At 43.0% G+C, this 27,342-nt stretch overlaps 2 protein-coding genes across 3 annotated transcripts in view; one reads left to right on the forward strand and one right to left on the reverse strand.

The window, feature by feature from the left end:
• pcxa (pyruvate carboxylase a) overlaps window positions 1-27,342 on the reverse strand; it is a 493,922-nt gene that overhangs the window by 146,867 nt on the left and 319,713 nt on the right. The window lies entirely within an intron of this gene.
• Window positions 426-19,727, forward strand: lrfn4a (leucine rich repeat and fibronectin type III domain containing 4a). Its single transcript, XM_060935203.1, has 2 exons — window positions 426-2,020; window positions 18,662-19,727. Exons 1-2 carry the CDS (start codon window positions 435-437, stop codon window positions 19,725-19,727), a joined length of 2,652 nt encoding a protein of 883 aa, XP_060791186.1. The 5' UTR covers window positions 426-434.

Below are 27,342 nucleotides of genomic sequence, written 5' to 3' on the forward strand. Positions count from 1 at the left end.
CTTTGCTAAGCTTTGCTGTCGCTAAACTCTTAATTCATACGCAGTTGAAGTAAATCAACCAGGCCCTGAATGAGCATACTGGCATATCACCAAGACACATTGGTAATTAATGGACTACTGCATTTGTGATGACAACCCATCACTGCAAGAACAGGCTACGCATTGGTGATTAAAGTGGTACGCTTGCTGCATTTGTATCGAGAGTACTTTAATGAAAGATCAAGCCGATAGAACTTCAGGAGAAATAATTCAGATGTACAAGCCAAGTCTAAAAGTACCCAGCTAGCACTGATTTAAGTTGTTAATATTTTATTGATTTTACCTCAACTCAAGTAATCCCAGTGCTGCAAGGAATTTGTAGGAGATGAATCAGATGAATAACACTGTGACTTATCTTTCTCGCACAGGTCTGTGGATAAATAAATAAATCTATCATGCCAAGTCCAGGACTGCTGTGCATATCCAAAATAAAGGATCTACCACTGGAACAGCTGCATGAGAAAAAATGCATTGGCCCCAAAAGAGCAGATTCCTGTCTGATCAGCCCTTGGTCTTTCCTCTGGTTAGGCCTAGTGAATTATATCTTGCTGGGATGCTGTCCGGGCGTGTTTGCTGGAGAGACTTGGGGCATGGTCTCCATCTGCCCCTTCCACTGTGTGTGTCGGAACCTATCAGAGTCTCTGAGCACGCTCTGTGTTAATAAAGGCCTGCTCTTTGTTCCACCTAATATCGACCGCCGCACTGTGGAGCTCCGTCTTGCAGACAACTACATCCTGGAGGTCGGCGGGCCGGACTTTGCCAACATGACAGGATTAGTGGATCTGACCCTGTCTCGTAACACTATCCATGCCCTGCGCCCTCTGGCTTTTGGAGATTTGGAAAGCCTGCGGTCACTACACCTGGATACTAACCGGTTGACTATGGTGGGACCTCAGGATCTAACAGGCCTTCTCAATCTTCAGCATCTCTTCATAAACAACAACCAGCTTATAGATATTTCAGCTGATGCCTTTGACGACTTCCTGCTCACCCTGGAAGACCTGGACCTGTCCTACAACAACCTTCGCAGGGTTCCTTGGGAAGCCATCCAGAATATGGCCAGCCTCAGCACCCTCAATTTGGACCACAACCTCATAGACCAGATTGCTGAGGGCTCTTTTAGTGAGCTCTATAAGCTCTCTCGACTCGATATGACCTCAAATAGGCTCCAGACGCTTCCCCCTGATCCCTTGTTCTCTCGCTCACAAATCGGTGTAGTCAGTCCAACACCCTACAACGCCATCATCAGTCTGAATTTTGGTGGAAACCCTCTGCATTGTAACTGCGAGCTGTTGTGGCTGCGGAGGTTGATTCGCGAGGACGATATGGAGACCTGTGCCACACCTACACACCTTGCTGGACGTTACTTCTGGTCCATCCCAGAGGAAGAATTCATATGTGAGCCTCCACTAATCACCCGCAACACCAACAAACTGTGGGTCCTAGAGGGGCAGAGGGCCATGCTTAAGTGCCGGGCTATCGGTGACCCTGAGCCAGTCATCCACTGGGTATCCCCAGATGACCGAATTGTGGCCAACTCCAGCCGCATACACTCGTATTACAACGGAACCTTGGATTTTCTAGTAACCCGTGCCCGAGATGATGGGGCTTATACCTGCATCGCTATCAATGCAGCTGGGGAGTCCACTGCCCAGGTGGAGTTGAAAATTATCCCACTGCCCCACCGAGGAAATGGAACAATCCCACTAATTAACCCCCGAGACCCTGGTGCCTCTGATATGAGTCATGGTAGAGGAGGGGCTGTGGGAGGGATGGTAACAGTGAGGAACGTGACTGGAGGTGAAGGGGAGGATGGAACAAGCAGTAGTAGCACTGGAACTGAGCGATTGGTGGGAGTTCGGGAAGTGACATCTAACTCCGCTCAAGTGCACTGGTTTATGGGCAGAACCTCAACACCTTACATGGTGTGGATGTACCAGATTCAGTACAACAGCACAGCTGATGATGCCCTTGTGTACAGGTATGTGCATATTCATAACTAACCTCATAGTTCCAACAAATTACATATGACTTGCCATCAGATTGTGGACATAAAGTGTGAGAAATAAGGAATTTTAAGCGGACTGTTACAGAACAGACAAGTCTGAAATGTTGTCCGTCCGTCCAAATTTCAGCCGGTCCGAATGATGGGCCAAAGGCCCAGAACAATGCAGCTGGGGGTCCGGGGCCCGCCTTAGGGCCCCAGATGCTGAAGGGCTTTAGATGCCTGGAGATGGCTTCTCAGCTATTTCCAGGCACATTTTTGTGATCTTCAAAGGCCAAATTATACTAGACATTAGTTGCTAATTACACTACAAATTGAATATAATTTACAAGAAAAATGTCAGAAAACTCAAGAAAAACATGCTTAAAGTTCTACCCAAGAAAACAGTAGCGCACACAGGTCAGTTCCATATCTAGAACAAAGTATGGGGGGCAAGGATGGTTCTTACTGGTACTCAGATATAGGCACTATGATAACGCTCATGAAACAGATCAACAATGACTATGTTTATAATAAGTCTGTCAGAAATTTAGTAATTAACAACAGGGCTTTGAACCGGTTCAAGGAACGAAAATGAAAACCGGGAACTTTTTCTATTTCACATGGAACAGAAACGAAACCAGAAACTTTATTATTTTTTATGTTCCGGAACAGAAACGCTTATTAAAAATAATGGTAACCGGTTAATACCGGTTTTTATTTCGTTCCTCAAAGTTTCTGTAGCCTACAAATAAAAAAGTCATTCTTCTCCTGCGCAAGTTTCTATGACCCGCTGGGGTTCACTTCCTGTGTGACGTTCGCTGACTGAATGGAGAGAGCGGGAGGGTGGACTACTATCACGTCTCCACATCTTAAATAAGAGGTAAATATTGCAGTCTATCGTTATTCAAAAACGTCAATTTCAAACACGATATCAATATATTTGTCCACGTTAATGAGAGGCTCGCGAACATTAAATGACGTTAACCTCTGTTAGCCTATCAATGCATAGGGCCTGACTAGCCTTTGGTAACACACTAAACGAATTATCTTTCATTTTTGGCACTTTTTCTGTTTGTGTAGATGGGAAGACATACTGAGAATCCAAATCGCCAACATTTGAAATAATTGTTTTGAATTATTTCTTGTCTTATTTAATGAAGGTTGTAATAGAATTAGCCTACATTTGGCTTAAGCTGGATGAGACAGAGAAATAATTTTATAGCCATTTGTTAAACAGCTGACAGGGAACGTAATTAACCGTTCCGGGAACGAAATTTTTTTGTTCTAACCGGTTCGGGAACGTCTATTTAATGGTGGAACCCAAAACCGGAAACGTTAAAATTCCGTTTCTGTTCGGAACGAACCAATAGGAAAAAAATTCTGGTTCAAAGCCCCGATTAACAATACAGCTAGAGTTAAAATTTTGAGGATGAGATTCCAAGTAACTTTGTAACAAAATGACTTGTAAAATGGCTCAAAACTAGACAGGGTAGCATCATTTGGCATTCAGACTAAAATCTGCTGGACTAGAACGTAGAAAATAGAACACCACACTGCGAAAGAGAAACCAATCGAAACCGAAAGAGTGAAAGTGATTATCATGCTGTTACCATGAGAACAGTCTTTTATGAAGGTGTAAGCCGGCGCTCAGCCCTCCGACTCCGGTGTGACTGAGGAAGGTGACAAGTTTTAGGTTTCATCTAATTTAGGTCATTTAAAAATATATACAGTATATATTAGTTGGCAGTGAGCACATAGGAAAGTATAAAGTTTCTGTCAATATGTTTAACATGCTTGTATGATAAAAACTTGAAGATATTTATCTAAATGCAGGACCTCCTCATTCTAAACCTGCCGAGCTTCACCAGCGAAGCTCTCGACCCCAGAGGGTTAAAATCAGTGTTGGGCACGTTACTTTCAAAAAGTAATTAGTTATAGAGGGCTTTCGCGTGACATCACCGCACCGCGAGATTTTGTTAGGGCGCCATATTGGAAGACCAAGTACACATCTATGCAAGTACATACATACATAAAACAAACTACACCTGAAATGTAGCAGCAAATTTTCTTTTATTAACATGTTAACAGTGTTTTCTTTACTACATTAACAGTTGTTCCATTCTATGAAAGACCTGTTCAGAATTTGTTCATTTATATTTCATATAATAATCAATCAGTGCAGATTAAATGAAATTCTCCACTATCATGTTAAAAAAAATTATAGCACTTGACCACTATTGCAATCTGTATTCATGCTGTTATGGATTTTTTTATTTCATAATTTATTTTTAATTTACAACCCCGATTCCAAAAAAGTTGGGACAAAGTACGAACTGTAAATAAAAACGGAATGCAATGATGTGGAAGTTTCAAAATTCCATATTTTATTCAGAACAGAACATAGATGACATATCAAATGTTTAAACTGAGAAAATGTATCATTTACAGAGAAAAATTAGGCGATTTTAAATTTCATGACAACAACACATCTCAAAAAAGTTGGGACAAGGCCATGTTTACTATTGTGAGACATCCCCTTTTCTCTTTACAACAGTCTGTAAACGTCTGGGGACTGAGGAGACAAGTTGCTCAAGTTTAGGGATAGGAATGTTAACCCATTCTTGTCTAATGTAGGATTCTAGTTGCTCAACTGTCTTAGGTCTTTTTTGTCGTATCTTCCGTTTTATGATGCGCCAAATGTTTTCTATGGGTGAAAGATCTGGACTGCAGGCTGGCCAGTTCAGTACCCGGACCCTTCTTCTACGCAGCCATGATGCTGTAATTGATGCAGTATGTGGTTTGGCATTGTCATGTTGGAAAATGCAAGGTGTTCCCTGAAAGAGACGTCGTCTGGATGGGAGCATATGTTGCTCTAGAACCTGGATATACCTTTCAGCATTGATGGTGTCTTTCCAGATGTGTAAGCTGCCCATGCCACACGCATTAATGCAACCCCATACCATCAGAGATGCAGGCTTCTGAACTGAGCGCTGATGATAACTCAGGTCGTCCTTCTCCTCTTTAGTCCGAATGACACGGTGTCCATGATTTCCATAAAGAACTTCAAATTTTGATTCGTCTGACCACAGAACAGTTTTCCACTTTGCCACAGTCCATTTTAAATGAGCCTTGGCCCAGAGAAGACGTCTGCGCTTCTGGATCATGTTTAGATACGGCTTCTTCTTTGAACTATAGAGTTTTAGCTGGCAACGGCGGATGGCACGGTGAATTGTGTTCACAGATAATGTTCTCTGGAAATATTCCTGAGCCCGTTTTGTGATTTCCAATACAGAAGCATGCCTGTATGTGATGCAGTGCCGTCTAAGGGCCCGAAGATCACGGGCACCCAGTATGGTTTTCCAGACTTGACCCTTACGCACAGAGATTCTTCCAGATTCTCTGAATCTTTTGATGATATTATGCACTGTAGATGATGATATGTTCAAACTCTTTGCAATTTTACACTGTCGAACTCCTTTCTGATATTGCTCCACTATTTGTCGGCGCAGAATTACGGGGATTGGTGATCCTCTTCCCATCTTTACTTCTGAGAGCCGCTGCCACTCCAAGATGCTCTTTTTATACCCAGTCATGTTAATGACCTATTGCCAATTGACCTAATGAGTTGCAATTTGGTCCTCCAGCTGTTCCTTTTTTGTACCTTTAACTTTTCCAGCCTCTTATTGTCCCTGTCCCAACTTTTTTGAGATGTGTTGCTGTCATGAAATTTCAAATGAGCCAATATTTGGCATGAAATTTCAAAATGTCTCCCTTTCGACATTTGATATGTTGTCTATGTTCTATTGTGAATACAATATCAGTTTTTGAGATTTGTAAATGGGACAAAGTACATTCTGTTTTTATTTACAATTTGTACTTTGTCCCAACTTTTTTGGAATCGGGGTTGTACTACTTATCTCTTTTTATTTATATATTTTTGAATTATTTGGACATGGGGAAAAACTATATTTAAAATCCAAAGAGGGATAGAGGGAGGAAAATTAAAACAAAAGAAAGAAATGAAATACATAACATAAATGTGATAAAATTAAGGATGTTTTTATTCAGTAAACATTTTAAAAAAAATGTTCTACAACACTCTAGCCTAGTGACTTACCAGTAACAAAATGGTCTGAACATATTCTGTACTGTTGTAGACGAGAAGCATTCAGATCCGCTCTGCATAAAGCAGCTAAATACTCTCGCTGTCTCCTGGCAGAAAGCTCCTTCGTTTGCTCCCCTTGTGTCTCAATCACAGCTGGTATTCTGTAGAAAGACTTCTTTTCCCCTTTCCCATCAGCTTTGTTAGAACACCCTAACACAGCACAAAAGTTTACCATTGTAGGTTTTTGATGATCCAAGTGCCTCATGGGTTCAAATACCGCGCGCTGCCGTTATTTCCCCCTAATCACGAGTTTGTTGGTCTTCCAATATGGCGCAGGGTTTGTTTACTTCCGGTTTCGGGTGACGTCAGTGAAAGGGGTCTATGGTTACTAGTTACTTTTCCCAAAAAGTAACTGAGTTAGTAACGGAGTTACTTTGTCATTAAAGTAACTAATTACCAGGGAAAGTAATTATTCCGTTACATTTTGTTACCCCCCCCCAAAAAAAATCAAATTCAATTAGTGTAATCATAATAAAAGTGAATGTTAAATGTGTTTAATGACTGAAATGGACACTTAACAGAACCAATCAGTAACATTATCTACACTATAATTTTTTGTTATGGGACAATGTGAGAAGACATCTATCAAATTTAATATATTTTTGTAGTTATTAAAATTGTTACTAATTACTGGCCACTGACGAGGACAAACGCTTTGTTCCTCGACATAATGTGCATTGCACGTAGACATTTTTGCCTTTTATTTCAAGTAATGGCTGTATTTCCAGTTTGAAAGCGCAGTCTCAGGCTGACCGCTCGCCATCGCTGTGTCTTCTGATTGAAAGAGTGCGCAGTAGTGCAGTAGGCGTGGCCTACCTACGTATGTTGTCCAAATCTACTCTGATTGGCTTACTGTGCCGTTGTTTCGCGTCTCCCCGCCCCACACTAAAGCAGAGTAAAGAAAGGCTGAACGAGCAGCGTGCCAGATGAAAACAGCTTTAATAAAGTAACGCATAGTATTTTATTGTAAGTAACGGGAACGGCGTTATAACGATGTAAAAATAATTAGTTAGATTACTCGTTACTAAAAAAAGTAACGCCGTTTATTTCTAACGCCGTTATTCCCATCGCTGGTTAAAATACAATAGAAAAAACGCTTTGTCAAGGTCCAAAACCTATAGTAGTCCATTTTATTTCATCATCAGTGGTATACCTACCCAGATAACAGCATCGCGTGGCGTCAGGTCAGAACGCACCTACTCGCTGATGAGAGGAGACTTGTCATTCATCGAGAGCGTCTGCGATCGGCCAATCGCAGGCCATGTTACGACAATGTATTCGCCCAGTGTAATATTTTTTTTTGGAAAAAAAAAAAATCAGAATTAGATTAGACCCATATCTTTACAATTTTTCATGGGCCATCTGGTCCGATTGCTTTTGAAATACAGACGGACAAATGCGAAAATTACCGGTAAACATCCACCGGTCCTGCCTTATTTCCCATACTGTTTATACAAATTCATGGGAGCTCATGTAAATTCTAAGTTGCAAACAGTGACGAAAGAAGAAAAATCAAAGAAGGGATAATTTAGTTTTAGAGACACTAAAGAATTTGGGGAAGCCATGGCCTAATGGTTAGAGAAGCAGCTTTGGGACCAAAAGGTCGCTGGTTTGATTCCCTGGACCAGCAGGACTGGCTGAAGTGCCCTTGAGCAAGGCGCCCAACCCCCAAGTGCTCTGGCAAGAGTGGTAGAGTATCTTGTGCCTGATTAGCCAAAGAAAAGCTGATGTGATCATCAGTTCGGGTGGTGCCTGATTGAAACGAAACAAAAGGAAAAAAAGAATATCCTCTAAAGGTGGGAACATGGAGGGAGAGAAGGCCTGCTGAGTACAGGGAAGAAAGGATGAACTCTTTAAAAGAGCACAAATTACAGAGTTTAGAATCGTGCCACAGCTCATCAGGGTGACTGAAACGGATGTAAATAGAGGGAGAAAGGAAAGAGAGGGCAGCGAGACAAGGCGAGAAACAGGGCCGTGGCAACCTTTGATGTCCGAGCTGTTCACAGAGGTAGTGAGAACGTCTCAGTAATTCCACACAACAAGTTACTTCCAAGGTCAGAAACCATCACTGACCGTCTGATTTCTGCATCCCTACCAAGGGCATGAAATGAGCTCAATAAGCCAGTATCTCACTGGGCTGCGACAGCCTGCGACTAGTTGGAGACACAACAACTGCAATAAAATATGCGAATTCAGTTCTCGCACTTCAGCCACTCTCTCACTTCACGGAAACTGACTTGAGAAGGGTTCGTGACGGCTTTGCGACACCAGCGACGCATTTGCGGCTATTTTGAGAGAAATTTTGTCGCACGAATTTTTTGGACATGTTCAAAATTTCAGCGACGAAGGAGCAACACTTTGCGACTCGCGCGAGGAAATTGAGAAGCCCCGCGAATGTTTCAAGACACTTTTGAAACTCTCTCGCGAATGACGTTCGCAAGTTGTCGCAAGCAGTCGCAGCCCAGTGAGATACTCAGTGCGTTTACATGCACATCCAAATCGAGCTACTGTCGGTAATCGAGCTAAGGGTCCCAGCAGGGGTGCCAGAGAAATCCAATCCTACATGCACACAAGGAAATCGAGCTATTGTGTGAGGTACATTGTGCACCCGAGCCACAGGTGGCGCTACACGCCCCATCGTGTTGGTACACTTCCGGTTGTCGTCATGAAGAAGAGCTATTCAAGAGTGTAAACAAAGTTATCAGTTCCGTGTTCACAAGAAGAACGACGACGAGGACAGCAACATCGAGAGATGTTGTTCCTCCTGACCTCTTCTGCTGCTCGCTGCTACTACTGTTGTCATGCCGACCGAGGCTGTTGTGTTTCCCGCATGTGGTCTCGTCACTTCCGGAAGGGGCAGTGCTGAAGTAAGTAGCTCGACTACGTAGCTCGATAGGGTTTACATGCACTAAGTAGCTCGGCTACAATCGCATAATCTAGGTCGCGTAGCTCGATTACGAGAAATCCAGTTCGGTTCGATTTCAGCCGAGCTAAGGTGTTTCCATGACATTTCGAACTTCGATTTCAGTCAAGCTACGGCAGAAATTCGATTTTCTCTATGTGCATGTAAACGCACTGACTGGCTATAGAGATCTTGCAGTCACGTGACCAGAAAGTTAACAGCCGCCATCTTGTCGGTAAAAAACACCGCTGAATACTGCTGCACTCGTGTACAGAATGGATCAATTTCAACCGATGGACTACACGGCTCATTTTTCTAATGAACAGATAACTAGATATATGTCTAAAATAAACGATCTACAGATTAGTGACCCTTATCGATTACCGGACGTAGTTTTCACGACCGTGTCAGTGGATTTTGAACTGCCAGAGGTGGAATACCCAGACATGTATAATTACCTCATCAACTTTCCCTCGCTGTTCAGTGGTGAAGCACTGCGTGCTTATAAATCTCTGGACAGTTATCTTTACAGAAATTCAGGATTTGTCAGCGACTCAGATGTGGCATCTTGTAAACAAGAAAATAACAATCCTCATTGGACGGGTAAGTCACTTAAGTATTGAGTATAGCACTGACCAGCTGATTATAGAATAGAATAGAATAAGGTAATTCCAGCTGTAATTCCAAATCGTCCGTCTTGTTTACCATGGATCTGGCGTTGGAGAGGTAGAGGCTTAGCAGTGGAGGTTTGAGTGGCTGTTTTCTGAGCTTAGTCAACAGGCCGGCTCTGCCTGCAGCCTCGCTTTTGCTTCCGCTCCCGGCGCCGCCTCCTTCGCTTTGCTTCCGATAACAACCCACGGAGACCCCGCTGGTCTCGCTATCTCGTCCGGAATGTTGTGCATGCGATGGAAATCGCTACAAACCGTCATTTTCTGCTGGAAACCAATGTCCAGTAAGTCCATACGGTTGTAGTGGATATTGAAGTCCGATACAGACAAACAACACGCAAAAATCCACACAAAAAACATGCACAGGTAGGGAGAGCTTGTTGCCGCAGCCGTTGTAGTAGAATTGTATATAGTAGGGCAGGGGTCTTCAATCCTATCCGCAAAGGGCCGGTGTAGCTGCAGGCTTTCATTACAGCCAAATTGGAGGCTCACTTGATTGTTGACTGGAGACGAGGGTAAAATGATTAAACAAGTGAAATCAGGTGTAGTTCCTGCTTGGTTGGAATGAAAGCCTGCAGCCACACTGGCCCTTTGTGGATAGGATTGAAGACCCCTGTAGTAGGGTTTTCCAGAAGAAAAGGTAGAAGTAGAACTAGAAGGCGGATATGGCGTTTGACCGACAAAATGGCGCCCGTCACAATCTGGATCGGCTGTGACGTCACATGCAAGTGCTCCATACCTGCCTCAATTTTTCTCCTAACCCTACCCCCTCACAGGGTCTCTCAAGTTCCACCTCATCTTTTCGGAAAAGACAATTAGGGTGGTCAAAATCAACCAAATTGCATTTGAACCCATATGTAATCTGCAGGTTACGCACAGTTATGCGTGCAATGCAATCCAATGCAACTATGTGAAAATACGAAAACAGCACGCATAACAAAACAAGACTTTTTAAATAGAGTCGCCATTAAAAAGCACTATGACCTAATGGCTTTAAATGGAACAACAACAGAGCAATGTGCACTCGGTGTCCTATAATGGGAATCGATAGTGCACAGTGAGAGGGAGGGGCGCTGATTCTCTGTGATACAGAAATAAATATACGGAGATGGGGGTTGAATGTAGAAAGGAAAGAGCAGAAGAGAAATGTGTTGAATCTCAGAGATTTCTCTTTTCCATTAGTTGCTCAGTGATGAAAGGGGGAGGTGGGAAGGAAGAACAATAGCACTCGGATAATAGGCTACTAATACTCAACATGCAAACATGTCCATTCTACACACCAAAGCCTGTATGAGTAAGCAGGAAGAGAAGAAAAAAAAAACCACACATCTATAATGATACTACCTGCATTTAACAAACAAAACATGTCCAGGAGACACCTCAGATTTTATTCAATTATATTTGAAAACACTGAGAAATGTACAAACCTAATTGACTGTCGGACATGTTACGCAGTCACAGGATGTCAATAAACAAACATCTTACATGCTAAAAGAATGCTTGAGTAGCTCAAGGAATTATGTAACTCCTCGCAAGACGATATACAGTATGATCCTGCAACAGATAAATAGAGGATATTGCACCTTTGCACGAAGATATGAAGTTTATTTTCGAGTGGTGAATGTATATTTTTCAACACGGGAAGATAAACTTCATATCTTCGCACCATCGTGTAACGTTCTTTATATTATATGGACACAGCCACAAAAAATAAACGGGTTGAACCAGTTCGCTATTTTGACAAGGCGCATCTAGTCAGTGGGAAAACACTGGGAGTGATGTCATCGGAGTGAAATATCGGGAATTATTATACATACGGGGCACTTTTTCCATGGAATAAACACGTGTTCTATTCCCTTCTAGTGGGTTTCATTCGTTTGATAGCATGCAATATTGTTAGCATATCGCTTATCCTACATGTACAGTATTATGTCACGCAACCCAATGGAGAATGAGTGCTGAATATGGTTTACGATATTGCACGGTTCTCAAGACGACATGATGTCGCACGTTGGAGACATAAAACTTCTGCGCTAGCGCGCGATTGTGACAATTTGTAAACAAACATGGCCGCCAGGTTCGCTTCGTTAAATACGGAAGATTTTGAGAGAGAAAGGCGTCTTGAACACCTGAAAGGAATGTCTCATCTCATCTCATCTCATCATCTCTAGCCGCTTTATCCTGTTCTACAGGGTCGCAGGCAAGCTGGAGCCTATCCCAGCTGACTACGGGCGAAAGGCGGGGTACACCCTGGACAAGTCGCCAGGTCATCGCAGGGCTGACGCATAGACACAGACAACCATTCACACTCACGGTCAATTTAGAGTCACCAGTTAACCTAACCTGCATGTCTTTGGACTGTGGGGGAAACCGGAGCACCTGGAGGAAACCCACGCGGACACGGGGAGAACATGCAAACTCCGCACAGAAAGGCCCTCGCCGGCCACGGGGCTCGAACCCAGACCTTCTTGCTGTGAGGCGACAGCGCTAACCACTACACCACCGTGCCGCCCCCGAAAGGAATGTATAATCATAATAATAATAATGGCTTTTTTCATAGTATATCTGATATATTCCATTCAGCTACTCGTCTTCAACTCGTTCAATGTCATGCTAGCTGAACGATATATATCCAGACATCCCAACCTGACAAAATTATTTTCAGGGAGGTCCTCCCCTTTGGGGAAATTTTTTTTGGGGGGACAAATACATTGCCAGGGGATATGGGGGTACTCCCCCAGAAAACTTTGGATTTGGTTGATGTGGTTTCCTGCATTCTGGTGGATTTTGGGGTGGCCTTTTGGAGATGAACAATACCGGAATTCACTCAGATTCATAGCGGACACCCTGACTTGGGGACTTAGCTGCCCCCAACCCATAAATGACTGACTGACTGAATCATCGTTAGAGGGAGAAGCATGCGGAAGATGGCGGCTGGTTCATCTCTTCTCCTCCTCTCCACTGCTTTGGCCAAACAGCGCACGCAGAGGTGGGAGAAAACATGCCTCACATGTTGTCGCCACCACATTGCAAGCGCGTGCACACACACATGAACCACCAGAGGGCATGCGTGCACACTTGGGGGGTGGGGTAGGTAGGGGTTTCCCTTCACTGGGTGGCACGGTGGTGTAGTGGTTAGCATGGTCGCCTCACAGCAAGAAGGTTCTGGGTGCGAACCCAGCAGCCGGCGAAGGCCTTTCTGTGTGGAGTTTGCATGTTCTCCCCGTGTCCGTGTGGGTTTCCTCCGGGTGCTCCGGTTTCCCCCACAGTCCAAAGACATGCAGTTAGGTTGACGTGGGGCGGCCATGGGCTGAGGTGCCTTTGAGCAAGGTACCTGACCCCTGACGCTCTGGTGTGGCTGCCCACTGCTCTGGGTGTGTGCACGCGCGTGTGTGTTCACTGCTTCAGATGGGTTAAATGCAGAGGATGAATTTCACTGTGCTTGAAGTGTGCATGTGACGAATAAAGCTTTCTTCTTCTTCTTAAACTGGAAATACGCGTTGTGAAATTCCGCCACATCCCAAACCGCACTCTACCCTACTCAATAGTGTGCCACCACACCACAGTTTGCATCTGGTCGATAGGTTCGGGATGAAGCTTGCTCGCTTGCTTTAGATTCCGTGAGACTGTATGTAATTTGCGGGCATCAGGGAGCCACTATTAGTATGCGGGAGACTCCCGGAACTTCCGGGAGACTTGGGATGTCTGTATATCGGATATACCATTTTCTTATTATATCGACACAAACAAAAAGTCCCCAAATTTATCAAAACAATTCATCGATTTCCTCACGACTGACCATCCTGAAAAACGCGTCACGGTTGTCGTTCTCGATGTCCCGGATGTAGCTCGTATGAACAATACGAGTGGTGTCCATATAATACGTCACATTATGATACACTCTTTTAAATATGAATATGAAAAAATTCCTGAGAGGGAAGATTCACTGCAAATAAAACGAAACATTCTTCTGGATTATCGCTGATGATGAAATATGTCTCTGCATACTGTAGTGTCGTCTTCCAGGATGACAAATGCTACCATGCACACAACACAGGGGAAAAGTAAAGGGTTTTATGAGTACGAATGATGTAATCATGTGCAAGGTCCTTCAGTCACCAAATCTCAATGCAACCAAACGCTTATGGTTTTGTTTGTTTTTTTTAAATCTGACTACATACACTGCATTCACACCACAACCATTGCTGAAGCTTTGCATAAAGGCCTCAGGTCATCCGAATCAGATGCTTCAGGGACGCGTTTCTTTATGCACCACTGGCAGGAGAACAAGCAAAGGGGCATGTCTGATTTTAATCTGTTTTAATCTCCAGCATTCAATTATCAATAGGTAAATACACTTCTGGCTATTTTTTCTTGTTGTTTTGAGAGAGACAGGGTTAATAATTAAATAAATTAAGCTTCATTTGAGAGCTACCAAATCCCCCACGGACAATCGAACTCTCCGGTTTACTAAATCGCCCTCACCCGTTGCTCATTACTCCCGGAGTTTCTCATATAAATGCCACCCAGTTTGTAACTCAAATTGTTAAAGGAGAACTGAAGTCATTTTTAAACTCGCTTTAGTTCTTAATTAACGTGTTATTCAATTACGTTTTCGGTTTTAGTAACCTTATATCGTGACTCGTATTGGCAACTAATTGCACTTCAATATTATACTTATCGGCCTATTCGGTGTTTAGCCGTGTTGAATTTAGTTCGTTTGGTCCACGGCAGGCGTCGCTTAAGCTGGGCATACACTGTGCGATTTTTTCAATCACGGTATTCAGCTGCTGCTCACACTGTACGAGTGGATCGCAGGGGTAGACAGCACGCAGCTTACGATTCCTGTTCTCACACTATACGATCCGATGCTCGGATGCGATGCTCAGGATTTCAAACAGGTTTGATTTTCATCCGATCGATCGGGAAGAGGTCTCATCTCATTATCTCTAGCCGCTTTATCCTTCTACAGGGTCGCAGGCAAGCTGGAGCCTATCCCAGCTGACTACGGGCGAAAGGCGGGGTACACCCTGGACAAGTCGCCAGGTCATCACAGGGCTGACACATAGACACAGACAACCATTCACACTCACATTCACACCTACGGTCAATTTAGAGTCACCAGTTAACCTAACCTGCATGTCTTTGGACTGTGGGGGAAACCGGAGCACCCGGAGGAAACCCACGCGGACACGGGGAGAACATGCAAACTCCGCACAGAAAGGCCCTCGCCGGCCCCGGGGCTCGAACCCAGGACCTTCTTGCTGTGAGGTGACAGCACTAACCACTACACCACCGTGCCGCCCCGGGAGGAGGTCGTGAGGTGTTAAATCGCTTGTCGTTACCCCATGTATACTACACGATCCGAGACGCACGATTGAGCCAAAACTCGGCCCGATCTCCAAAATAGTCGCACGAGTGAAAATCGTGTCAAAATCGGGCCAAAAATCGCACAGTGTATGCCCAGCTTTATCCGCGCGATCTTCACGAGACTTGTGCGTGACTTCGAAACGTCAAGTGTCAGCCAGGTGTCAGTGCCGCCGTTTTGAAAACTGCTTTCCAAACGAAACATCGCACAAAAACGAGTTTAAATGACGATTACTGCTGACTTTTTTTCAAACTTTCCTGATTGCTATCAAAACAAACAAAACTTCCGGCTTGATTACGTCAGCATTCGAAAGAGGGCGCGCGCGTCTTTTGACAACGTTGGCAGATGTCGGTCGCTTTGATTTCCGCTGTACGTTTTACTTCCGTCCTACGATGTCTCGCACAGGTCTCAGCGAATCTCGTTTACGGCCGTTGCTTTGCCATACGGACTGATATATTACAGAGCATATTTCAAACACTCATAACTTGCTATAGCAGCGACAAAATAGCGATCAAAAATGCATTCCGATATTTAATAAAATGAGATAAACAGAATTTTGATGATAAAAAAAAAATTTGCCTTCAGTTCTCCTTTAAACATAAAATTCACAAACATGAATGGAAGACACGGTGTACAGAAAGTACGGTTTTTATGATTTCAATGGAGGAGTTTACACTTCGCTCGCATGCAAGGGTGAAAAGACGACGGGTTCGAGTTTGACGTGCCTCTGATGCAGCCAGTTTAAATTGAAACGCTTGGTAATGAAACAATGAGATCCTGACGCTTGGATGTGACGCTTCGAGTGAGAGGGAATATCTCGGTGACTAGCGTTCATCCTTCCAGTACAGTTTTATGCGTTCCCATAAGAATAGACCCACAGGACACAAATACAATGAAGCGTGATTTTGCATATAAGTACTGCATTTATTCAATGGTCGCGCAATCCTCCTTACCGGGGATCAAAGGAACAGCAGCAAATGCAATTAATCCAACAAAAGCAGTTTGGCATAGCAAGGGAAGAATAGGAGAGAGAGAGAGAGAGAGAGAGAGAGAGAGAGAGAACTGAAGCTAGCACAGAGGAGATTAAAAATTGCTCAAGGCCTTTATGCTAGAACTGAAAATTACTTCTCAATGGCAAATGCCAGATTCTTGTTTAGCCATGCAGAGCATATTCTTAATGGCATTGTATAGCCACTGATGGAGGGATGCATTAAAAAGCTTTACATTGAGGTTTTAGCAGGATCCAGAGAAAGTGATCATTTAGAAAGTGGGATTTATGCAGGCGAGAGAACACGGGTTCAGCTTCACGGAAAGGAAAAAAAAAAACCCACCCCTCATTGCTTGCGATTTCCTTTGAATTTCTTCAGTTTCATGTTGTTGCACTATACCGACTCACAATCTCCACTAGAAAAGAGCAGCTCTCGTAATGATTATCCATCCATCTGTCTCTCTCTCTCTCTCAAACAAGCTCCACCCATCATTTGCAGACTTGTGTTGCTATATGGCATTATTCTATCCGCATTCACTGGATATGAGCAACCGCGCGCTCTGATCGGCTCCTCTACTACTAGGCTATCGGCTCATATACCGTGAGTAGAGAAAAACAAAATGGCGGCGCGTGTTGTTGAACCAACCGAGGATGAAATAAAAACTCGACTCAAAAACAAAACCCCAAAAAGTGTTCAAGTATCAGGGATGTGATTTGGGGCTGGTGAAATTATCTGAAAATTTTAGCCGGGGGTCTGGGGGCCGTAGGCCCTCAGCTGGTCCAGGGCAGCGCCCTGGTGGGGGGACAAGGGGGGCGAAGCCCCCCGAAGCTCCTGGGTTCTGGGGTTTTCTGACTTAAAAATTGTACTAAAATGGCAAGCAAACACACAAGAAAAAACTTGTCATGATTAACAAATTCAAGCCAATTTAATGGTCAACATGCAACTCTGAGCCCCTGTAGTAAATTCAATGATTCTTAACTGACAAAAAGCCAAAACATGAAACCTAAAAATGCCATTCTAAATTAAATCTGCATTTGAATAAATACAAAATTGTATAAGGAAAAACAAAATTTATACTTTCAATTACTGTAGAAGTTGAACATACCTAAATGTGCCTTTTCAAACAAACATGATGCAACATAAGAATTCATCCACAAGTCTTCAGGAACTCTCAAAGAAAAAAGATGCGAGCATCCATGTCCAGTTCCAGCATATCAGTCACTTTTTTTCTGCAGTTTCTACTCTAGCAATGTCAACTTCATATACATAACTCTATAGTGTTCACTCACCAAAGGATAATCATAACTCCACAGTGTTCATTCACTTAAGGATATTCAAAACTACTGTGTTCACTCACTGAGGTTTCGTTTCTATCCCGGGCTCCAGCCCGACTTCACACGCTCGTAGCTCGGGCAGGGGAGGTCCCAGCATCCCCAAACTTGACAGCCAGAGTCCTCTGCCCTCCACTCAAAGAACCAGCGTGGGCAGGGCGCGCTAGCCCCGCGCCTCGGGACGTAATTCGCCCCGAGGCGAGCCGCGGCGCTCCGCTTAAGTTTCGTTTCTATCCCGGGCTCCAGCCCGACTTTGCACGCTCGTAGCTCGGGCAGGGGAGGTCCCAGCATCCCCAAACTTGACAGCCAGAGACCTCTGCCCTCCCCCCAAAGAAGGAAATCGCTTAACAAATGTCTCACAGTCTTATGTCCAACGTCTGTAGCAACCTCTTTCTCCAACCATTCCCAGCGGAACTTGTTTTTCACTATTCTGTCGATTTCTTTAACTCGATTTGCATCTTTACGCTCGATCACGGAGGCTGCCATCTTTCAACTCTTTGTTTGAAGCGAGCTTACGTACAGCTATCTAACAAGCGTGTTCATTGGTTGTTACAGAGCGATGGGCCAATCACGTACTGTACCTCGTTTCATCTCAATGACGGAATTACTGAAAGTCGGAACGAATAGGATACGAATGCGGATTTTTGAGCGAAAAATCGGAAAACATTTTTTTTCAAATTTTGAGGTGAAAAAAGCGGAATTCCGCGAATTCGCGGAAAAATCACATCCCTGAAGTATTTAAAAGAAACAGCTAAAAGAATACCGGTAATTTTTGGTTTGTTTGCCCCCCCACACACACAATATCTCCTGTTCCACACTCCAACCCAGTAGGTGGCGGTAATGCACCTTTAAGTTGGTTTGCCAACTGCCAAAAAATCCTAAAGTAGTAAACCTTCGCAAAAAAAAAAAGCAACAAAATATGAAATGAAAGTATGGAAATTATTTTGTCAACTGTTTTGTATAAAGTTATTACCAAATTTGTAAAATAAATAAATAAATAAATAAATATGCTCCATTTCTCAAAATCCAGTGACCATAGATATAAGTGTTATTCCACTCAATCTCATTGTACATGGCTTATGAGATCAGCTCATGTGCGACTCGATTTTGTGGAATAACTTATTCATATTTAGTTTTAGTCTGGCAAAACTCTAATTCTCAGGCAGGTATACGATGCATCCATTACATCATCTCTTTATTCCTCCTTTGCAGAATTCTGCCACCTTCGAGTAAAAGCTTCATGCTGAAAAATCTCGTCTCTGGTGCAGACTACAGCCTGTGTGTTTTGGCCATCTTTGATGACGGCATCTCCACGCTGGCCACCACAAAAGTGTTAGGTTGCACCCAGTTCAGCACTAAAGAGGATTATCCGGAATGCCGCTCTCTGCACGCTCACTTCCTCGGTGGCACGCTGACAGTGATGGTAGGTGGGGTGGTGGTGGTAACGCTGCTGGTCTTCACTGTAGCTATGATGATGCGACATCGAGTGTGTGGAGGATGTCAAGACCATGTCGGGCAGTCAGGCGAGTTCCTGCCAGCCAAAGGGGTGGATGTTTATGCCCAGACTAACGGAAATAACAGCATGATGATGGTGGCCTTGCCAAACCGGTTGCTGGCCCAGCAAACAAGAGCAGTCCAGGCCAAAGCCAAGCATAAGGGGGACATGCTGGTCAAACTGAGCAACGAGCCTCACTGCAGTCAGGGCTCAGCCATGGACCTGGTGAGGCAGAAACCTGGTGCCTCTTTCACACCAGAAAGTGATAAAGTATCATTCTACTACTCTCCCGCCAAATGCGCACACACCCTGCCGCACCCGACACACAAAGCTATGACACGTGACTGCAAGCTGAAGCTACGGAGTTCTCTCTCGAGAGAAAAAGACACGGTGCAAGGTGTAAAGCAATCTTTAGCCTCACTGGCCCTCGCTCAGACCGCACAGGTCGGAGAAGAAATAAGTTCAAATTGGCCTGGAGAGAGGTGCGTTCTAGGGGCCAAGCGCAGCTGCTCTTTTGATGCAGGGGACATCACCGCCACCACATGTTACAGCTACGCCAAGCAGCTGAGTGTCATCTGGACACGCCGCAGTCAGTCGCTGCACAGCATGCTGGTCCATTGCGCGTCCACAACCAGCACGTCCAGCACAGCGAGCGAGCAGTATAACCACGTACTGGTGCACGGATATCTGCACGCCTATGCCTCCAACAACTCAAACTCCAACTCAAATTCAAACTGTAGCATGGATGCCAATCCTGGAGATCTGGAAGAAAGCGTTGTGTAGTGACTGATGCAAGAAAAGCAAGACTGAAAGATTAAGCTGGTGTTCAGCATGTGCCAAGCTAATGTGCCACTCAAACCAGAAATGTTTTCAAACAATGGAAGCAAGGAACGCAAAAGTTAAAAAATATATACATATTATATATATAAAATGTCGTTATCAAGAAAGAAATGGTGTAATAAGGAGTCCTGTACATTGCACAAAACCTATTCTTTGTTGAGTGTTACTATTTTTTAAATCTCTGAGATGCCAAATCAAATTAAAATGAAGACAAAAAAATAAAAAATAGGAAGCAGAATTTGGAGAATTGAGATTCAAGGACACGTTTGTTTGGACAACAACATGCCCCAGGCATATGGGATTACAGCTCGGAGCTTCTGTTTCGACAAGATTAATTAACCAATTAATACATTATTCAATAAATCAGTGGCTAGTCTATACCCATGCAACAGCTTCTGAATGTAAATGAGTAACTCAAGCACAGGGAACAGTATTAGAAATACAAATCAGTGTTGGAAAGAAAGCACATCATCCACGAAAACACACTGCAGGAAGGAAGAAGGTTGTGAATGATCAGAAAGTTTTTTTTTTTTTTTTTTAAAGATAATGCTAATACTGATTTTTTTTTTTTTGGAGTGGAAATGCAGTATTATGACTACGAACACTTAAAAAGGACGTATTTGTTTATTTATCTCCCGTCATAGTAGCTCCACTGGTCTGACTTACAATCCGAGTGTTTTCATCTGATCTTTTCTTCTTCAGAATAATAAAACGGGGAAGAAAAAAAGTTTTTGCATCAAACTGGCATTCTGGATTCATGATGGAATAAAAGTTGCCATTTTTAAAAAGCTGAATCCTTCATGATAGAAAAAAAAAAAAACTTTGCTCAAGTGAGCTTTTTACCCTTAATGAAGTTGAAAACATCGCACACGTCACATGGAATCTCGTGAATACTTGGCAGCTGGTTATTGTTATAACAGTTATAAACTTTCTGCTGCTAATGGGCTAGCAATTACACTGGAGGCAAATTTATTGAGTAGAATTCGTGCTGACAGATTTAATACTCTACAAAGTAATAAAAGTCTTAAGCTCTCGAAGAGGAGTAGAAAGGAAGACGAACACGGCAAAGCTTTCGGTAAAGGGGGAAGCAAGCATTTGCAATGTTGTACGTGAAGACCTCATAACAATTCCTGAAATATTACAAGGTTTGTTTACAGGCCTACTTTTATTCAGATTGTCAGTTGTGATCAAACTGTGGATCTCAATTTTTCACCCAGAAGGTACTGTACAGGATGTGAGAAGTGAGACCGTCAATGACGGCGTAGCTCACTCCGGCCCCGTCTAGTCCAGAAGAAACGATCTAAAGTGGGCCACCTTGAGCAATAAATGTTGCAAGCTAGATACACAACATAAGGGGTGTTCACACGGCAACTTTTACTCCGGTGTAGCGCCGGGGCTGCCCCAGTAGAGCGTTCACACGGTACAAAGTTATACCGGTGTAGCCCCTGAAAGCTGCTTAAACCGGTGCAAATCTAACCCTGCTCGGGAGGTGGTTTAAGAAATTTACTCCGGAGTAAATGCTAGTTTGCGGGGCAGCACCGATATAAAATGGGACGTCTGAACGCTACAGGGGTAGACTCGCTACGCGTGAGGAGAGTTGATTACATACGGGCATTGCATCATTTGCGCTTCCAAAATGGCGAATATCAACAACAACAGAACTGTGTGTCTTCCAGTGTTGCCAGATTGGGCGGTTTTAAGTGCATTTTGGCGGATTTGAACATATTTTGGGATGGAAAACGTCAGCAGTATCTGGCAACACTGGTGTCTTCATCTACGTTGTTTTCCCAGCGCTTGGTGATGCCATGACAACCGGGAAAAGGAAGTATGTTTTCACGCACGCGCATGTTTCATTTCCGCATTATTACTATCGTATAGCACGGTCGCAAAAACTGCCGTGTGAACGCAAGTGGGGCTGCACCGGTGCTAACACGCTTCTCTCTAGTAAGCAGGGTTGTGACGTGTGAACGCTCCACAAAATTTACACCGGTGTAAGATATATCGCAACAAAATACATCGATGCAAATATGTGCCGTGTGAACACCCCTATACAAGCTATATATAGAAGCTATAAATACCCTAGGAATACCGACCTATTTGCCAGAAAGCATCCAAAACGGCGAGGAATTTACCAAGAAGAAGCGATTTTTGTTGAACTGCTCGTTAAGGCTTAATTAGTCCATAACTTCATTCATAATTGTAATGAAGCAAATCTGGGTAGAAGTTATATGCACCCTAGGTCCCCCTACCTACATGTCAGAAAGAATCAAAATCGGTGAAGAATTGAGGGAGAAGAAGCAATTTATGTGGAAACTGCTCGTTAGGGATTGATTAATTACTCCATATCTTCATTATTAATTGCAATTCTGCAAATTTGGGTAGAAGCTATATAAACTCCAGGGAGATCTACCTTCCTGCCAAGAAGAATAAAAAAAAAACAGTGAAAAACAGAGAAGAAGCAATTTTCATGAAACGTGGATGACGCTGGATAGACAGACGACGGACAACACATGATGGCGTAAATTCATCACCTGTCGGCTGGATGAGCTAATAATTAATAGTTGGCAGCACAGCGTTGGTGCCTCGCAGCTCCAGTCTTCCCTGTTCAAATCCTGAACACAGGTTACTGTCTGTGTACAGTGGTGCTTGAAAGTTTGTGAACCCTTGAGAATTTTCTACATTTCTGCATAAACATGACCTAAATCATCATCAGATTTTCACACAAGTCCTAAAAGTGGATAAAGAGAACCCAGTTAAACAAATGACACAAAATTATTATGCTTGGTCATTTATTTATTGAAGAAAATGACCCAATATTACATATCTGTGAGTGGCAAAAGTATGTGAACCTTTGCTTTCAGTATCTGGTGTGACCCCCTTGTGCAGCAATAACTGCAACTAAACGTTTGCGGTAACTGTTGATCAGTCCTGCACACCGGCTTGGAGGAATTTTAGCCCATTCCTCCGTACAGAACAGCTTCAACTCTGGGATGTTGGTGGGTTTCCTCACATGAACTGCTCGCTTCAGGTCCTTCTACAACATTTCGATTGGATTAAGGTCAGGACTTTGACTTGGCCATTCCAAAACATTAACTTTATTCTTACTTAACCATTCTTTGGTAGAACACCTTGTGTGCTTAGGGTCGTTGTCTTGCTGCATGAACCGCCTTCTCTTGAGATTCAGTTCATGGACAGATGTCCTGACATTTTCCTTTAGAATTCGTTGGTATAATTCAGAATTCATTGTTCCATCAATGATGGCAAGCCATCCTGGCCCAGATGCAGCAAAATAGGCCCAAACCATGATACTACCACCACTATGTTTCACAGATGGGATAAGGTTCTTATGCTGGAATGCAGCGTTTTTCCTTTCTCCAAACATAACGCTTCTCATTTAAACTGAAAAGTTCTATTTTGGTCTCATCCATCCACAAAACATTTTTCCAATAGCCTTCTGGCTTGTCCACGTGATCTTTGCAAACTGCAGACAAGCAGCAATGTTCTTTTTGGAGAGCAGTGGCTTTCTCCTTGCAACCCTGCCATGCACACCATTGTTGTTCAGTGTTCTCCTGATGGTGGACTCATGAACATTAGCCAATGTGAGAGAGGCCTTCAGTTACTTAGAAGTTACCCTGGGGTCCTTTGTGACCTCGCCGACTATTACACGCCTTGCTCTTGGAGTGATCTTTGTTGGTTGACCACTCCTGGGGAGGGTAACAATGGTCTTGAATTTCCTCCATTTGTACACAATCTGTCTGACTGTGGATTGGTGGAGTCCAAACTCTTTAGAGATGGTTTTGTAACCTTTTCCAGCCTGATGAGCATCAACGCTTTTTCTGAGGTCCTCAGAAATCTCCTTTGCTCGTGCCATGATACACTTCCACAAACGTGTTGTGAAGATCAGACTTTGATAGATCCCTGTTCTTTAAATAAAACAGGGTGCCCACTCACACCTGATTGTCATCCCATTGATTGAAAACACCTGACTCTAATTTCACCTTCAAATTAACTGCTAATCCTAGAGGTTCACATACTTTTGCCACTCACAGATATGTAATATTGGATCATTTTCCTGAATCAATAAATGACCAAGTGTAATATTTTTGTCTCATTTGTTTAACTGGGTTCTCTTGATCTACTTTTAGGACTTGTGTGAAAATCTGATGTTGTTTTAGGTCATATTTATGCAGAAATATAGAAAGTTCTAAAGGGTTCACAAACTTTCAAGCACCACTGTATGATCTCCCCATGTCCATGTGGATTTCCTTAGGGTTCTCTGGTTTCTTCCTACTTCCCAAAAACATGCTGGTCGGTAGACTGGCTAAACAAAAAATGGCCCCTCGGTCTGAAAGTGTGTGTAACTATGTATTGCCCTCAGTATTCCTGAAGTTGTCGCTTGGCGGGATTCCATTGCAGTTTTGTGCAAAATAGAAGCAATTTTTTTTTTAAGTCAACAAAACAATTATGATGGTCTGTTTATCCATTGAGTGATGACATACAGTTAAAGCTGGAGTTCCTCCTCTCACAATAGTCATTCCAATTAAACATGGATCTCCAAGACTGATATACAGTACTGTGCAAAAGTCTTCGTCACATGTAAAGAAATGCTGTAGACCAAAAATGTCTTAATGATGAAATGTTTCAACATAAAATATAAAATATATATATATATATATATATATATATATATATATATATATATATATATACACACACACACACACACACACACAGGGTGTTTAATTGCCATTTCTTGTTCAGTTGACCTCAAAATTTTAACAGCATGTATGGAAACCGGTCAAAATTTTATGGGTTTTTTTTGTTGTTTTTATCTTTTTAGGTATAAAAATGCCATTCACTGGAAAAGAAAAGGCGTTTTGTGTGTTAGAGTACGCTCGAACAAGACTGTGCAGCGTACATTTATGAGAGAATTCTCTAAAAATGCGCCAACTGCAATGCAGATTTGGACACGGCACAAAAAGTTCAAAGAGGAAGGCTGTGTGTGCAGAGCAAAAGGATCTGGACGACCACCAGCATCGGAAGAGACGGTCGAGCGAGCGGGTTCGCGAATATTGAAAATTTGTGAAATCGTTCATGGAATCCACATACCTTTGAATTTCTCATTCGGATTTTGAGGAATAAATCTTATATTGCTCAACATTAAGCCTGTTCAGTTTCATTTGCCTAGACTATGTGGTTTCTGGGATATTTACATCTCAAATAATATAACATTTTTGAAACACCCTGTAGTATGGGGGCGTCGTGGCTCAGGTGGATAAGGCGCCATACCATAAATCCGGGGACCCGGGTTCGATTCCAACCCGAGGTCATTTCCCGATCCCTCCCCGTCTCTCTCTCCCACTCATTTCCTGTCTCTACACTGTCCTATCCAATAAAGGTGAAAAAAAAGCCCAAAAAAATCTTAAAAAAAAAAAAGAAACACCCTGTAGTATAAACAGTAAGCAGGAAGTCATAATAAATAAAACAAAGTCAATGCTTGGTGTGAGACGACCCAAAAAAATAGTCGTCTCAGGTACGATGAGTGCAGTTTTATAAGGAAATGAGCTGTAGGTTTTACTGAGCATCTTACAGAACCAGCCACAGTTCTTCTGGACACTTTGTCCGTCACACTCGCTTCTTAATTGTGCACAAAAACCCAGCAGCCTTCATTATGTTTTCTTTTTTAATCTGAAAAGTGCTCTCTTACGTCATATGCTGTTTAGTGTTGGAAAATGAATGAACGTTTGGAACTCTAAAATGTTTTTGTACTGACTCGATAATGTACAAATCATGGGGGGGGGGGGGGGGGGGGGGGGAATAGGATGCCTAATCTAAAATTTTTGCACAGTATTGTATGTTGGGACAATGATCTGACTTGCATCCACCGCAATATTCGTGGCTTAAAGGAGAACCGAAGGCAAATTTTTTATGATCAAAATTCTATTTCTCTCATTTTATTAAATATCGGAATGCATTTTGATCGCTATTTTGTCACTGCTATAACAAGTTATGAGTGTTTGAAATATGCTATGTAATATATATATACACACCAGTCCATACGTCAAGGCAATGGCCGTAAACGAGATTCGTTGAGACCTGTGAGAGACATCGTAGGACGGAAGTAAAACGTACAGCGGAAATCCAAGTGACCGACATCTGCCAACGTCGTCAAAAGCCGCGCGCGCCCTCTTTCGAACGCTGATTTAATCAAGCCGGAAGTTTTGTTTGTTTTGATAGCACTCAGGAAAGTTTGAAAAAAGTAGGCAGTAATCGTCATTTAAACTCGTTTTTGTGCGACATTTCGTTTGGAAAACAGTTTTCAAAATGGCGGCACTGACACCTGGCTGACACTTGACGTTTCGAAGTCTCGCACAAGTCTCGTGAAGATCGCGCGGATAAGCGACGCCTGCCGTGGACCAAACAAACTAAATTCAACACGGCTAAAAACCAAACAGGCTGATGAGTATAATATTTAATTGCAATTAGTTGCCAATACGAGTCACGATATAAGGTTACTAAAACCCAAAATAATTATAGAACACGTTAAGAAATAAAGCGAGTTTAAAAAGGACTTCAGTTCTCTTTTAAATGCAAAAAATGTTTGAGAAATACTACTCTCTCAAATCATCTTAAACACCAGCTCATGCAAGCGTGTAAACTTTACTTTAGATACAAGTTATTTGAGCTCATACCGTACACATGTTGGTCAATATTTGACAGGGTTTTTTTTTCCTCCCCTCGAAATTCACACATTTCAGTTACTCATTTTTTTGCGATTTCAAATTGTGCATTTAGCAGCTTAATGGAAACCTGCCTACTGACTGAGTGTGGGCAGCGATGTGTGCTTTAGTGATCATTACCCAATTTGCATTCACAGCGTAAGCTGTTTTTCCTCCCGAAATACTCAAAAACATCAATTTGTGCGATAATTGTAATGGTTCTAACAGTCGGTTTCATGTAGAGTGTTATGAATGCTTGTGCCACCTCCCAAAGTATTGCTGCAAATTCTTTATTGGTGCTAAAACTGACCAGCCAAGGAAGCACAAATGTCAAAGTGAAAGAACAAAAGCCTCGTTAAAAGTCCACATAAAGCTGTTTCAGTCATCACTCATGACTTTATTGCCAAGTCTTCGTTATTTCCAGCTACATTTCTCCAGTTCCCATGCTGGGCAGTTAAAGGATAAGATTTCTGACAGAAGACGACAGACCCGTGGTGGGACTGTTTGTGGAATCGAAAGAAAAAAGGGGCTGAGAAAGGCTGAGAGGAGGATGGCATGAACGGGGGAAGGAGAGATAAAGATTGGTGCGTGGAATCCTAATGGAATGATCTAGTGGTGCTGCAGGAGGCCTCTGCTCCTCTGTAACCAGGTTAAATGCCTCTTTATATCTTAGGATAGTGTGGGATGCATAGAATCGGGGCGAGGGCCGGGAGTGTATACACACACAACGCCTACAGGATGCAGTCTGAATTTGGCTTGTGCAATACTGATTTTCCCTGATCACAATACAGGATAAAGCAGCTAGAGATAATGAGATGAGATGAGACAATACACCATTA

This window comes from Neoarius graeffei, chromosome 12 (assembly GCF_027579695.1).
Source record: "Neoarius graeffei isolate fNeoGra1 chromosome 12, fNeoGra1.pri, whole genome shotgun sequence".
Classification (NCBI taxonomy): Eukaryota; Metazoa; Chordata; class Actinopteri; order Siluriformes; family Ariidae; genus Neoarius; species Neoarius graeffei.

Bases quoted from the DNA above. Each gene is read 5' to 3' on its own strand.
- lrfn4a (XM_060935203.1), top strand. From the start codon at position 435: ATGCCAAGTCCAGGACTGCTGTGCATATCCAAAATAAAGGATCTACCA. The intron at 2,021-18,661 runs GTATGTGCATAT...CCTCCTTTGCAG, and splicing joins GATGATGCCCTTGTGTACAG to AATTCTGCCACCTTCGAGTA.